This window comes from Spermophilus citellus, assembly GCF_964194105.1.
Source record: "Spermophilus citellus genome assembly, chromosome: 2".
Taxonomy (NCBI): Eukaryota; Metazoa; Chordata; class Mammalia; order Rodentia; family Sciuridae; genus Spermophilus; species Spermophilus citellus.
This window is the reverse complement of record NC_138183.1, coordinates 207,558,972-207,575,024: the sequence shown is the minus strand read 5'-3', so window position 1 is coordinate 207,575,024 and position 16,053 is coordinate 207,558,972. Positions and strand designations below refer to the sequence as shown.

Sequence of the window (16,053 nt, the reverse complement as noted above, 5' to 3'; positions counted from 1 at the left end):
CCACACGCTAATTTGAAAAGCCCCAGTTTATTTACCCTTCATCTCAGTCCAGGGCCTAGATTAGCAGATTGGGTGGAAGAGGGAGTGCTAGTAGCAGCCAGGGATGCCTCCAAACATTCTAGGATGCACAGGACAGCCACCACCAGCAAAGCACCTGGCTCCAAATGTCAACAGCACCAAGTGTGAAAAAACAAGATCAGGAGGTCAGAGAGTAGTCTCCCTAAAGCACATGAATACACCAGCAGAGGCAGAAAGGAAACATAAAACAGGAATACATGAGAGGAGAGTGTGTAAGGAAACAGAGTGGTCAGGCCTCTGATGAAGAGAGTCAAGAGATGAAGTGACCACGGACAACATGGAGGCCTTTGCAGAAACCGTCAAAAGCTGATAGGTAGAGTAATGGGGCTAAATTCAGACTGGTGGGATAGAGAAGAGGATGGACAGTGAAGAAGTGGGAAAGACACAAGTAGGTTCAACTCTGTGTGGTTTTGAGAGGGGGATAAGGAATGAGTCAGTGATTGGAGGAGATGTGGGGTCCTAGGACTTAAAAAAAATAAGTAGGTAGATAGTGGAGGTACTGCCTTCTTTGCTAGCCTGAATCTCTGACATTCTCAGAAGTGCCCTGATTATCTTTTCCCTTGGTTGGATGCCTATGCTTTCCCATCTGCCACTGTACTCCTGGATTCCCAGTTACATTAATCTGGCTTTTGTTACTATGACAAAATACCTGAGGCTGAATACTATATAAAGAAAAGGCTTATTTGGTTCACAGTTTTGGAAGCTGAAAGTCCAAGACCAGGCATCCCCATCAATTTGATCTGATAAGAAGACCACAAGGCCTTGGAGAAGAGGCTTTGTGCACAAAGGACCAAGGGTGAGGGATGGCCTCACTTTATAACAACATGCTCTCATGAGCAGTAATACACAATGCGAAATCAACACAAATCCCTTCCAAGGGTGATGTACTCTCTCATGATGTAATTACTTTGCACTAAGCCACATTCTTAAAGGTTCCACCTTTTCAACACTAGGACCAAGTTTCTCACACATGAACCTGGGGTTGTGGATGGGACACACCATATACAAACCACAGCATCAGCTCCAGGAAAACCACACCATCTGTCCAACTGACTCCTACAACTAGGCTCTTCAGAATTGATGGAGAAAGTTACAAGCCCAGTCTGAAGGTCCTCCCTAGGAATGTGTGCTTCCTAAAACGGGGTCTCTCTGTTGACAGGCAATTCTTCCATCCATCTCTCAGGGATTCCCTCCCAACTTCTCTACTCTTATTCCAAGCCTCCTCCATCTCCTCAGTCCGCAGCCCTCTGCAGATCAGCTTGCCTCTTACTTGAAAAACATTTATTGAGCATGTTTCAGGCCACACTCTGATTAACATCCTTGTATGTTCCTTAAAGGATGGCCTGTGAACCACTTCTGTCAAATCCACAGGGGATGCTCTTAAGAAGGGTAGGGACCACAGTCCCTTAGGTGCACAGAATCAAATTCTCTGGTTTTTAAAAAGCTTCTTCTCAGCAAAGGAAACAATCAATAATATGAAGAGAGTGTCCACAGGGTGGGAGAATGTCTTTACTACAGCACATCAGATAGAGCACTAATCTCCAGGATATATAAAGAACTCAAAAAACTTGACACCAAAAAAATAAATAACCAATCAATAAATGGGCTAAGGAACTGAACAGACACTTCTCAGAAGATATACAATTGATCAACAATTATATTAAAGAATGTTCAACTACTCAGTAATTAGAGAAATGCAAATCAAAACTAATCTAAGATTTCATCTCACTCCAGTCAGAATGTCAATTATCAAAAATACAAGCAATAATAAGTGTTGGCGAGGATGTGGAGAAAAAGTTACTCTCATACATTGCTGTTGGGACTGCAAATTGGTGCAACCAATACGGAAAGCAATACGGAGATTCCTTAGAAAACTTGGAATGGAATCACCATTTGACTCAGCTAGCCCACTCCTTGGTCTATACCCAAATGACTTCAAAATTAGCATACTATAGTGACACAGCCATATCAATGTTCATAGCAGCTCAATTCATAATAGTTAAACTATGGAACCAACCTAAATGCCCTTCATCAGATGAATGGATAAAGAAACTGTGGTACATATACACAATGGAATATTACTCAGCATTAAAAGAGAATAAAATTATGGCATTTGCAGGTATACGGATGGAATTCTCTCTGATAAGTGGTTGCTGACCCATAATAGGGGTTGGGGCAGAGAATGGAGGAACTTTGATTGGGCAAAGGGGAGGGAGGGTTGGGGAGAGGACATGAGGGTAGGAAAGATGGTGGATCAAGAAGAACATCATTACCCTAGATACATGTATGACTGCACATGTGGTACGATTCTACATTGTGTACAACCAAAGAAATGAAAAGTTGTGCTCCATTTGTGTACAATAAATTGACATGCATTCTGCTGTCATGTATAACTAATTAGAACAAATTTTTAAAATTCTCTGGTTTGGGGGTACATATATAAATATGCATATATTTGTACATGTACCCAATATAACAATATAATTTGGTCAATATCATTCCACAGTATTTCCCCTTTCCCACCCCCTCCTTCCTCTCCTTGATACCTTTCTTTTACTCTACTGGTCTCCCTTCATGAAATCCTCCCCACCCCCACCCCGTGACCTTTCTTTTTCTCTTTCAAGAGAGGTACATTATAAACAAACACTCTAGAGATTCTGATGTTCATTCCAATTTTAAAACTACTGTTATATATTATTTAATCTTCTCAATCCTGTGAGGGAAATATTACTATAGAAATCAGAATTAGGGCTAAGGATATAGTTCAATGGTACAGAACTGTTTTAGCATTTAGCAGACAGACCCTGGGTTCAATCCCCAGCACTGCAAAAAAGACGAAAAAAAATGTTAGAATTAAATCAGAATTGCATGGAGGGTATTCAGTGAACTCTCCTACCCTCCTTCTTATTCATCATCAGCTTATGCTTTCCCCCATCTCAAGACAGAAGTCCCTCTCTCGCCCTGATCAAGACTGGGTCCTCTTTGCAGGTTTGCCTTTGATTACAGCCTACTTTTATTTTGATCTGTCAATGATAACAATGATAGAAGTATCATTTATTAATCATTTAGTACGAGCCCACTACTTGAAATAATAGGCTTCTAATATGTGTGTGTGTATGTGTGTGTGTCGCTGTGGATCAAAGTCAAGGCCTCACACATGCTGGGCAAATGCTCTAGCACTGAGCTACGACCAAGCCCCTATAATAGCCTTTTAAGTTTATTGTTTCATCTAATCTCCAGATACTACTTCTACTCCTTTCTCTCTTTGTCAGAAATTGCCATTATATGTATGCTACATCTTATTAATTTCCCCACTTGGCTATTTGGTTTAGTTTTATTTGCTTACTTACTCTGTTTCTCTTAGCATTTCAGTTTGGACTTTCTCTTGACATCTTCAAACTCTACTCCTTGGCTACATATAGCCGCTGGAGCCCATCGAAGTCTTTGTTCATGTCTTTTACAGTACTTTTGACTTTTTAGTATTCCCTTTTGATTCTTCTTAGGGTTCCAAACTCTTTAATTACATTAACATCTGTTCTTGCATGCTGTCCATCTTTTCCATTAGATTCTTAGCATATTAGTTGCAGTTATTTAAATTCCCAGTCTGATAACTCTAAAATCTCTGCTGTATCTGAATTTGGTCCATTGCCTCTTTGTTGCTTGTTTGTTATCTGCATGTCTGTATATCACATGCATTTTTGATGAAAGCCAGACATGGCATCTGGGGTAACAGGGACCGAGATAGATGGGTCTTGAATGTGAGATTTTATGACGACATGGCTAGATTCCTTCCTAGGTATGGTTTGTGCCTTGCAGCTCTTAGTTGTAATCCATTGTTCTTTGCTGGAGCCCTGGTAACATGGTGGTAAAGTGTTGGGAAAGGCTCCAAACCCATAAGGACACAGTCTTATAATCACATCTCAGTGTTCTATTGGACCAGAGTCTCTGGCCTTCAGAAGAGTTTGCCAGCCTTTTCCCTCCTCCCCTTATATGAGACAGGAAGGCTCAGGGGCTAATCACTCTTCCTCTGGGTGGGCTAAGACTTTGGTGAAGTCGTTTCCCTTGAGAGCAGATTTTTGTTATGAAGAACAAACTTGGCAAATTAAAAATTCATTTTCCCCTCCTCATGATCAAAGCAGAAGGGTATTTTTCTCTGACTTTCACTGAGAGAACCTGGTAAGGGGGGTTCCTGGAAATAAAATTCATGAAAGTGTATGGGGTCCTCTAGGAATGGGCTCTCAAGAATTGAACTCTCAAACCAGTCCACACAGTCTCTAGCTATTCACCAATTACCATTTATGTGTTCCTACCAGTTACTGTTTCCAGAAGCTTCTGCTCCTGATAAGCTGTGACTCTCAATATTCATTGTCTCTTCAGGGTTTTCTTGGATGAGGGGGAGGAGGAGGGAACACAAAGTTTTGCCCAATGCTCTGATTCAGCTATGATTTAATGTGTCCCCTCAGGGGTCATATGTTGGAAACTTGGTCCCCAAAATGAAGGCAACTTTGAGAGGTGGATGGTAGAAGAGTTGGCAGGGTCCTTGTGGGCAGGTAGTTCTCAGGGTACCCTGAGTTAGTTTCCCTGAGAGCTATTCTCTGCTGCCTGGTTTCCTATCTTACCATGTAATACCCACCTCTTACGACTTAAGACTATGAAGACAGTGATCGACTGTGTTGGATAAAAGATGCCCAGTCTAGAAGAACCTTGAAATGCCGGAAGCATAGACCATGTTGAACAATTAATTTATCAGGGCAAAAATGGAGTTGCATGAGAAAAGGACTTGCTGAATTTGGTTTGATGACACATGGCATATTGATGGGAACTCCCTGCAGCCAACACCCTGGCCTTCCATACAGCAAGGACTATGGGACTCAGGTACCTGCTGGGAGGCATCTGGAGGGATAGCTTTGAATCCAGTGAGGAAACCAAGACAAAGTCTTAGTAAAGGTTCTATACTCTCTAAGCTCTAAATCAGGCTTCTACTCAAACTCCTACCTGTTCAGGTGCAATGAAAACGACATGGTAGTATATAGTGAGAACCTGAAAGCTCTTTGATCCAGGAACTTGTGACTATCCCATTAAAATGATCTAAAATACAGAAGCACAATGTCCGTAAAGGCAGGCATTTATGTCTATTGTAGTCACAGCCATAACCTCACAGCCTAGAACATGAGTCAGCTCACTTATATATTAACAAATAAATAAAATCAAAGGCTTTACTATTTAAAAATGCATTGCTAAATTAATTACAATTTTAAAATTACCTAGTATCTGAAAATAGGTTGCTGTTTCAGTAAATAATGATCCAGTCACTCTTTGAATTTAACTCTGTTTTTAAAAATAAGCATGATGGCTTTAAGTGTTTGCAAAATCAGAATGAACACCTATGCCACCATGTTGTTAGATCTGGAGTAGAGGCACATCAATCTCATTTTACAGGTGTTCAAGTATCACACAGTGACTTACTGGCATTTAAAAAAATACTTAATAATATATACAATAAAAGTTCATTTTGGCAACAAAACTTATAGATGATGGCTGAACAATTCTATCATGAATTTGAAAATGATTTCCAGGCCTCTAGAAAACAGATGTGGAAATAATTCTAGTTCCCATGCAGGAAAGTATGAGACCAACTAATGCCAGCCAACAAGTGGGCAGGGCCAGAAATTCCAGCGGCAGTCATCCATCAATTTGGAAAACATTTATCAACGGCCCATGTGCCAGGCAGGCCTTGATGAGGCCATGGGAATACAGAGATGGCCACAGCCCAGTTTTCTGCCTCTGAGCAGTCTTGCAGGAGAATGGGGATTTAACACATCAGGGCAGCACTGTGTGCAAAGAATTGGAACAGAGGGATTTGCCAACCGTTTGGGAACTCAGAGATGGGGCAGAGGCACAGGTTCTAGGTGGGATGAAAAGAAAACACGGACATCTGAAAAGACAGGAGATGGCATTAAGGGCTGAGACCTGGAAGATGACAGATCTGTACAATCAAAAACCTGGTGTGGTCCTTTGAACAACACACAAAGGATTTTAGAGGACCATGAGGTTGATTTCTGTCTCAGTTTCTCCCCCTGGAGTGACAAGATAAAGGACAGAAAATAATCAGACTTCAGATGCTTTAATCTTTGCTCACTGCCATTTACTGGCTCTGCGCCCTCAAATTTTTAATGCCCTCAGTATTACCTTGTAAGTGGGATATGTGCCTATCTGATGGGAGGAGGTCTGATGGAAGATTGACACATGTATTCATGTGACAGTTACTGACTGAGCTCTGACCTTGTGTTAGGCACGGCACCTAGTGCCGGGTGTGCTGCTGTGAAAGAAAGAGTTCCTCTTCTCAGGGACTCCCAGCAGAGCGGGAAGAATCAAAGAATTATAGAAAGCAAGTAGGAAGAATCTGGAGGTCTCCAGGGCAGCTTCCTCTACCTGCTCAGACCCCTAGGGTGGAGGCTTTTGCCAAAGCATGATTTGAACCTCATTTTGGTGAAGCTTCTACATAAGAGAAATTCATATAAAACCTAGTAATAGCGCCCAGCCAAGTACCTCACACCCACATTGAACAGTTTGGGTATCATGTGTCCAGTAATGCTTAAATGCTGCATTTTACTTTATATCCATCCCAATCATATCACAGTCCAAAGAATGGAGTATTATAAAGCCATTAAAACCATGTCAGAAAATAATATTTAATTGTATTAATATATGCTTCTAGTATTCATTAAAAAACAGGACATAAGGCCCTGTATATGGTATGGTTTCAGTATTTGCTAGAAAAGTCATAAATATAAAATTATATGTGCATATATATATATATATATATATATAAAGTTATATTTATATATTGAAATATTATCTGACAATATCTGGAAGGAAATATACCCCAATGTTAATAGTGTTTATATTATAAAGAAGTGCATTTTATTCCCTCTTTATTCTTCTCTGTATTTATCCTTTCTTGTATTTTCAGCATGAAACCCAGGTGTGCTCTGTCGTGCGGCTGGGCACTTCAGTCTGGAGAGAGCAGGTGGTTCCCAGACTCAGGGCTTGCTGCTAGGAGGAAAACCACTCTTCGTCTTCTGTGGTAGCAGGCACCAGAGACCGGGGCTGTGAAGCCATGCACTCCTTCTGCCAGGCAGGTGCTCTACCACTGAGCTACACCCCAGCTTTTCCCATTCTTACAAATGATTCCACATGGAAATTTTAAGAAAATCCAGCATCAAACAAGAGGTATTGACATCGCTTTTAAAATGTGCCCTTGTGACGGTTCTTTTAGCATCCTAGCTCCGCAGAAGCACTTGACACCAAGTGAGTTCCTGAAGGGAAAGGCCAGGCTCAGCATGGCATTTATCCCCTGGCTCATTTATTTTTTAATAAAAAAAATATTACTGTGCCCTTGCAAACCTCTATGGATTTCTCAAAGAAGATACAGTGAAACATAAAACGTTACTGGATACATGACACCCAAACTGTTCATTGTGGGTGTGAGGTGGTTGGCTGGGCTCTATTACTAGGTTTTATATGAATTACTTTTATGTAGAAGCTTCACCAAAAATGAGGTTCAAGTCACGCTTTGGCAAAAGCCTCCACTCCAGGGGTCTGAGCAGGTAGAGGAAGCTGCCCTGGAGACCTCCAGATGCTTCCTACTTGCTTTCTATGCATGTTGGTACCTAGCATGTTAAGTACTATAATATAGTTCTTTACGGTTTTTTGTACAGGTCTATTTTCTCTATTCCACAAGTAGGAAACGATAGTATTTCCCTACAGATAAGGCCTCCCCACTATCTAAGTAAATAAATATCTAGGTTCACCTGCCACCTATTTGTGGCCCAATAATGTCAATGGAATACAGATTCTGCTGCAGACTTTAACTACCTGAAATATGGACCATGTTTTAGTTATTTATCTCCTTATGCTCAGAAGCTAGTATGGTGTCTTTCACATAGCTGGCAACTAATGCATTCATTTATTCATTTCAAAAAATAACTACTGACTTGGTGCTAGTTGTCAGAAATGCAGAAGTGAACAAAATAGATTTGGATTTGCCTTACATTTTGGTGGGGCAAAGCTAATATTAAACAAATAATGCTTCAAACAAATGATTATTACAAAGGAAAAATACTTAAATGAAAAAATGAATGAAAGAATATACTTTATGTATCTTATATTTCAATATTCACTCTCTGGAAAGGTGTGCTCTACAGAGAATGAAAGAGGATTGTGGGCTCTCTCAAGGCAGATTAAACATCCCATTAGAAGATGTAACTTCTGTGTTCTGGATGCCTGCTCTTAGGGTGCACCCTGAGACCTCATTAGTTTTCTGTGGTCCTATCTCATGAATAACTCATTCTGAACTGACAGGCCTCTAAAAGTCCTAGGGTAGTTTTGTTGTTTGTTTGTTTAAAGTGCTGCTATAAATCCAAATCTCCCATCTGGTACTTGCGCAATTGGTCATTTAGAGTTAAGTGAGTGACTTTCTCTGTTCCTTCATTAGCTTCCATTTTGCTAGATGTGGTCCATCAACTTAGCCTGCCCAAATCCTGTGATGCTCAGTCCTGACCTCAAATGCATGTTCCCCTCACATCCAAAGCTGCAGCTACACGATGGAATGCCCATATCAGGTGCTGAAAAAAGTGTTGGGAGAAATTTGGGGTGATATGGTGTGGCAATCACCTTGGCAATATATGTCAAAACCATAAAAACTACCATATCTTTTGTACTTTAGTTACACTTCCAGGAATCTATCTTAGCAAATGAATACCAAATAAAAGTTTATGCAAGAAAATGTTACTCCATTACTTCTAATAGTGAATGGTAAATTTTAAAATCCCATGTAAGGGGCATGATAAACTAGATTAATGAGAACATGTTTTCTTATAAACTTAGAGAATTCCTGAAAACGAGCTTGCAATAGTGTTTTATTACTAGAAAATGTGTCAAAAACACTTTCAATTTCTAACGTGGATCAGAACCATTAGATGCTAATAAATAGCTATCATTCCTTAATGAAGAGATTGCAACAAAGGTTTAAAAAATGGCAGTTAAGCACACAGAAGAATTAGTTACTGAAAGATAGTTGTTTGTATGGTGTTATAGGGATCTTTTCAGAAAAAAAAACATCATTTTATTGTGAGACTGTATTCTTATAATTGGTAGACTGTTACCTACACTAGTAAAAATTTAGATTACTAGTTAATTTACTCCAGTTAGGCCTTAAATTAAACACCTAAAACTAAAAATATAACAAAGGCCTTTAATTAAGAATAAAATAAGACAATAGTATTATAAATCAGCAGCTTGAATTTTAGTGTGAAAATGCACTTTAAATTATGTTAAAAAAATTTGGGGGGGGGGGCTACCAGGGATAGAACCCAGGGGTGCTTAACCAGTGAGCCACAACTCCAGCCTTTTTTATTTTTTGAGACAGAGCTCTGCCAAATTGTTTAGGGCCTCACTAAGTTGCTGAGCCTGGTCTTGAACTCACGATCCTCCTTCCCCAGCCTCCCAAGTTGCTGAGATTATAGGTGTGTGCCACCACGCTCAGCTCAATAAATATTTGAGTGCCTATGCTATGCTGGGCATGTTCACTGCTGGGGTGGGGGACATAGCAGCAAATGAGACAGATAAAAAATCCTCGACTCATGGAATTTATGGTTCAGCAGAAGGGGGCTGATAGTATACAAGTCAATAAGTGGAATTAATAGCATGTCAGGAGGCTGTAACTGCAATGGAAAAAAACTGAGTGGGAGAGAGGAGTGAGTCCAGGGGCCAGACTGTTACCTACACTAGTAAAATTTAGATTACTAGTTAATTTACTTCAGTTGGGCAGGGTGGAGGTTTACACAGGGTGTTCAGGGCAGGCTTTCCTTGGAAAGGAGGAAAAAACAGAGACCTGGAGGAAGGAAGACAGTGAGCTGGGCAGCTGGCTTGCCCAGAGCAGTCCAGGGAACACTTAGTTTTTAGTAGCACAAAATGTAAGGATGGTGAGTACTTTTGCACAGTCTCTGAATTCCTTTCCTCTTCCAACTAACCATGGGTACCCAGCTAGCTCTAAGAGCCTCTCTGGCAGCCAGGGACAACCACCTTAGCCTGCCAATGCCATTACCCTGGAACCCACTGCTGAAGCTGAAGTTGGTCCACCTCCTCTCTCTAGTCTGTAGGTGGGGTGGGAGGTGGGGGGTCCTCACCCTTACTCTCCCCTGTGCCAGGAAGCTCATTCCCTTCCCCCAAGTCGAAGGCAGCACTGAAGTTCGTTTTTGTTGAGCTAATACTTGGTTCTCTGGGTAAGGATTCGCTCATGTAGAAGCAAACAACCCATTCTCAGAGGCCTTTCTAGAGCTGAGAATGTAATCGTTACCCAGATTCAAAGAGTATTTGAATTTTATTGTGGCTAAGTCCTCGAAGTTGTCATATTTGGAATTAGGGTGTTAAAGAGTGTATCTAACTATATGTTGATCAATATTTTCTTTAAAATTACAATTGTTTTGTGGTTCCACTGGCTGCTCCTGTCTTAGTGGGTGGCCTGTGAGCTGCCTCACTTATCAGGAATAGAGGTAACAGAAGTGATTCTCTAGAGGAGGATGGGTCAGCTCTATGACCACAGGATGCTGTCTAGTGTTCTTGCCACTGTACCCTGCCTCACGTGGTGCCTGGCACATGGTAATTGCTGCTAAATACAGGAATGGCCCAGAGATGACAGCTGTGGTACAGAGAGAAGACACTTGTCTGCTAGGGCAGGAAGACCTGATAGAGTGGCCATTTCTTTTATAGGCAGGAGAGGTACGATAGGCGGGGGCTGTTATTCCTCCCCCACACAGTCTGTGGGGCAATGGGATCCAAGTGGAGTGAGTTTTAATGTGCACAAGGGCACAGCTCAGGTGGGAAGATGGAGTGTGAGGAAAAAAAAAATCCATCATAGCCTTTGGCCCCTTGCAATGTTGAGTTGCTTTGCTGAATTTACTTTACTCCTTGGAGGCTCAGTTTTATCCTCTGAAAAAGTGGGAAGAACATAATTGACCTCACAAGCCCACCATAAGAAATAAATAGGAAAAATTGTACAAAGACCCTGGTGTGGAGACTGCTATCATAAAAGGCCATAGTAGGCCCTTGTTGTTTCACTTAACATGTACACCTTGAGAGCCAGCCAGGTGCTAGGAGCCACAAGCAAATATAGGATGTATGGCACCTTTGGTTGTAAAGTGACGCCAGCTAGCCACTGAGATATGATTATGTTAAGATTTACATTCATATGGAAATTGGACTCCCGCTGTTCACCTTGGCCTGCTACCGGACTCATGTTACGGGACTCATGGTGAGTTCCCATTGGTTGGGGAAGGATAGTAGGAGGGAATTCCGGGGGAGGTCCAGGGGGGACCCCCGGTTCCGGGAGGCGCACGGTTCCGGTAGACGCCCGCGTGGGAGGACCGGGTTTGGCTTGCCTAGAGAGTATCGGCGGCTTTTTCAAAATAAAGTTTTGTTCCTGCTTGAGTGGCTCGTGATTCTGTGCCCAGCCAAAACTGCGGCAGCCAGGGACCCGGAGCCATCCTGCCTGGGTTTGAATCCCAGCTTCATCACTTAGAACTAGTGGTTTTAGGAAAGTTTACTTAATTGTTCTGTGCCACAAGTTCCTCAGCTGTGAAAAATAGGATAATAATGTGCTCACCTTGGTTTGCTGCTCCGAGGATTAGATCAGCTAATGAGTGGAAAGCACACAGAACAGCGCCGGGCACCCCAGCACTAAGGAAGTGTTAGCTGGCGTGATTACTGCATGCGAAGCATTCCGTGCTCTTCTCCCACTTGGATCCCTCTCGGGCTGGTTGGAAGTGATGGGAGGATAGATTGAAACAGACAGGTGTGTCCAAGGGTGCTGGTCTGCGGCTCATTACCACCACAGTTCTCTAACCCCAGCAGGCACCAGATTCACCCTGAGGGCTTGTTAAAACTCAGGCCGTGGGGCTCCACCCTCAGAGTGGCTGATCCAGGAGTCTGGGTGGGCTGAGATTTTATATTTCTAACAATTTCCCAGGTGGTGATGCTGCTGCTGCTGCTGAGACCATTCTCTGAGTACCTTGTCAGGTAACAAGAACAGATGACAGAAGCTCCAAGAGGAGGAGGAAGGAGGAACCTTAAGGAGAAGGGGCTTTGAAGCAGTCCTGCACAGAACTGAGCTGTGGAAATCACCAAGTGAAGCACTTGTTCATTCATTTCTTCAGCAAATATCTACTCACTGTGCACCACGCTCGAGGTGCTGCAAGGACAAGGATAAATCTGAGCAGAACAATACTGAGTTAAGGGACTAACAACTTATTGAATTAAACCAGAAGAGCATTAAAGAAAAAAGCCAGGTCTCCATATGGCCTTGCTCTTCAGCATCTTTGATATGTGGTGTGTGTGTGTGTGTGTGTGTGTGTGTGTTAGGATATACATAAAATTTACTGTTTTTAAGATATGACTCAGAGATGGCAATACATTCACATTGCTATGCAGCATCCATCTCCAGAAACTTTCTCATTTTCCCAAACTTTATTTCCATACCCATTAAAACAATAATTCCTTATTTCCTCTTTCTCCTGGCCCCTGACAACCACTATTCTATTTTCTGTCTCTATGAAAGAATCCTAGGTATCTCATGTAAGTGTAATCATATAATATTTGTTCTTTTCATGACTGGCTAATTTTACCTAAGCATCATTTTTTCAAGGTTCATCCACATTGTAGCATGTATCAGATTTCCATCCTTTTTTGAGGCCAATATTCCACTGAACAAGTGAACCAGGTTTTGTCTATCAGCAGGCAATTGGGCTGCTTCCATCTCCTGTGCAGAATGCTGCCATGAACATCAGTGTACAAACATCTGTTCCTGTGCCTGCTTTCAATTCTTTTATTTATTTATTTATTTATTTTATAATGAACATTTGTTGGAAAAACTACCTTATTGACTCTAAAATCAAACAATTTCTTACTTCGGCAATAGAACCTGCTTTCAATTCTTCTGAGTCTATATGGTAAGGGTTATCATAAAGCCAATCAATTTTGCTTTGGTGAAGATTAAGTTCATACCCCACCCCAATACATGTATTCTTTTCTTAGACCTTTACCTCTCCTGCTACTCAGGTACATAGGTCTTTCAGCTATCCAAATCTGATAAATTACCCACACCTCCAGGCAAATTATCACAAAGCCAGAAGGATTATACTTTAATGAATTCTAGGCAGGAAGCAGGCCTGCATCTCCCTTTCCCTGTAATGGCAACTCAGTGACACACTGTGCAAACACACCTGTGCCAGGAGTGAGTTCAGTATTGTAGGGAGCTGATGGTCTCTGGAATCAGTGGTATGGAGCTGGCCATGTTGCTTGCTGAGGGCTTAGGCAAGTGATTTAATTTCCTGGTTTGAAAATGTGGATAATAGTTCCTATAATACTAGGGCTGTTTTGAGAATTAAACAAAGATAAGGTAAGCCAATTAAACTAAGTTAAGGTAAAGACAAACTAAGACAAGGTAAAGCCCTGAGCATGGTGCCTGGCATATAGGAAGTATTCAACAAGCACAGGCTGTCACTAGTATTACCAGGTGCTCTTTTGGATACACAAAAAGAATTTCCTTACCATAGGAGGATGTGACATAAACACAAAATTAACGGTCTCATTAGGTCAGAAAGCCTAGAATCCCAGACAACAGAAAACAAAGTTTTTAAATCATAGGATGCAAAATTATAACCTGGCCCCAAGGATTAAAAGGATGCCTTTGGATGGGGAAGATATTTCGAGGTAGTGTCCTCTGAGGAACCCATAAATGGTACTAGTGTCCCCAGCAGCCAGCTATGAGTGTAAGCATTCTTCCTAAGATTTTTCTTTTTCCCTTCTGAGTTTGCAAATAGTAGACAAAAATGAATTCCAGAACAATAGAAATCGGAGACCAGAAATGGTTGCAGCAAATTTGGCCAAGCCTCCCCCCTAAGATTACCCCAGTCCTTCTGGGATGTGTTCTGACAACTTGCTGGCCCCTTCCTAAGCCTGTGAGAGGGCTGATGTTCCCGCCACTTCCCTTGGAAGAATATTCCACAGTGAAATATGACTCACTGTCAGGCCCTTGCCTTTGAGATTCCCTTTCTTCTCTTGACCCACTTTCTTCTCGCTGTGCCCTTTTGTACAAAGTCAAAGGAAGCCTTGCCTTGAGGAGACTGCTTTGCGAGGACTGACATTCAAAGACCATTACCACCTCTTAAACTCAGCCCTGTTCATTTAGCCAAGCAAAGCATGTGTAATTCTTTTAATCTTCCCTCATAAATCAATCCCTACGTTCCCTTAATAGTCCTTCTCCTGTGCTTTGAACTCCCTCCAGTCTGGCTGTCCTGGGCTCTTGCTCCGTTTACACTTGAGAATTACCAGTCAATCATAAAATGCCTGCTCAGGGGAAACCACAGGGCCTAGCCAGGGTTCCAAGTGGACTCAATGCACTGGCTGTCCGCTGCCAAGGGCACCTCGAGCCCAGAGAAGAGCAGCAGAGCAGTGTGATCTGCCAGGACACCTCGAACCCTGTGGGTGGCCAACCTCACTAAGAAAGGCTTGTGCCACCTCCTCCGTGATGGTCTTTCACATGGAGCTGGCCCACTGGGCCAGCAGTCAGAGAGCTGTGTGAGAAGTCACTGGAGACACTGCCCCTCTCCTTTCACTCCTCAGTGTGTTCGCCTTTCACTTGGCGCCCACCTGCCAGGGCAGGAGGACTGCTGGAAACCCCCCAGGGGTTCCTACCTGGAAGGTGCCAGCATGGTCCTCTTCCTTGTCACCTTCTCTGTTCTCTTTGAGGGCAATCAATGTGAAGCCTCTGAAGTAGGAGGGGGGAGCAGCTGAAAGTGTCACTGTGAGAGAAAAAGAGAGCATCTTATAAGCAGAGGGATCAACTGGGTTTCATTTGTCAAATGGGATGGACGAAGCTCTCCATCAACGTGCACCCCTGTGGGGCTGAGGAGCCGAGGACAATGGGACTTACCTGTGGAGTAGAAACTTACTGCCTTCTTCATTTGGCTTCCTCAGACATTTCAGAACCTGATTAATGCCTGATCTGCTCTCTTACCTGAAAATTCTTGAATCAACCATGGCTGGGGTGAGCTCTCTCTCAGTAGCTCCAGATGGATACTGAAAATCCCTCCTCAGAAACTTGGAACTGGACAATGATCTCTATGCTTCCGTTAGATTGGCTTGAGAGACTCTCACAAACTCCTTTAGGATGCCTTTTGTAGCACAGGCTACTCCATGTTCTATGGAACACATTTCCTTTTTCTCGTGGAAACCACTAACTCCATTTCCCAGCCTCCCTTGCAGATAGGTCTGCATGTGTCCAAGTCGGCCATGGACAGACATGATAGATGCTGCTTCCAAGTCTGGCCTTGACAGACTTTCCCATGATCCTCCACTCTCACTCTCTCACCTCTGCCTGCTGAATTCAGGAGATCCTTCAGAGGACTCTGATGGCCCAGGGAAGTGGTCAGAGATGGAAGGAAAATGGGTTTCTAAATTAGCATTCAAAGAATCACCCACTGACCAAAAATATCCATATTATATTTTGCATGAATGCAATACACACTTACATTGTGAGGGGACATTTGTTATAGCAACTGGCATCTATACATCTCCTTCTCATGTCTACTAAGAAAACTGTTTCTCCATTGAAATCTAGCTCAAGGGCCTTCTCAACAAGGCAATGATGGCCACCCCCTCCCCCCCAGTTAGGTTTGCAAACTCCTGAGATGGAAATATTTTATTGTAATTTGTTGTTGTTGAATTGCAATTCTCTGCTGACCTGTCTTTACCACTGGATAGTGAATGAATGAAAGAGACTGGCTAGTGTTTTTATTACCTTTGTATCTTACTACCCAGTACCAAACATTGAATAGATGTTCAATTCAAATTTCTTCAAAATGATGTAAATTTGGGTATAAGTTACTTTGCTGCCTGAATTAAAGTGCTAAGATG

At 42.3% G+C, this 16,053-nt stretch overlaps 1 protein-coding gene across 1 annotated transcript in view; it reads right to left on the bottom strand.

Moving 5' to 3' along the window:
• SPON1 (spondin 1) overlaps positions 1-16,053 on the bottom strand; it is a 279,589-nt gene that overhangs the window by 245,484 nt on the left and 18,052 nt on the right. The window contains exon 2 of the mRNA XM_081279190.1: positions 14,833-14,939. Within this exon, the coding sequence (XP_081135316.1) occupies positions 14,833-14,939 (107 nt within the window). The remainder of the gene's footprint in view (positions 1-14,832; positions 14,940-16,053) is intronic.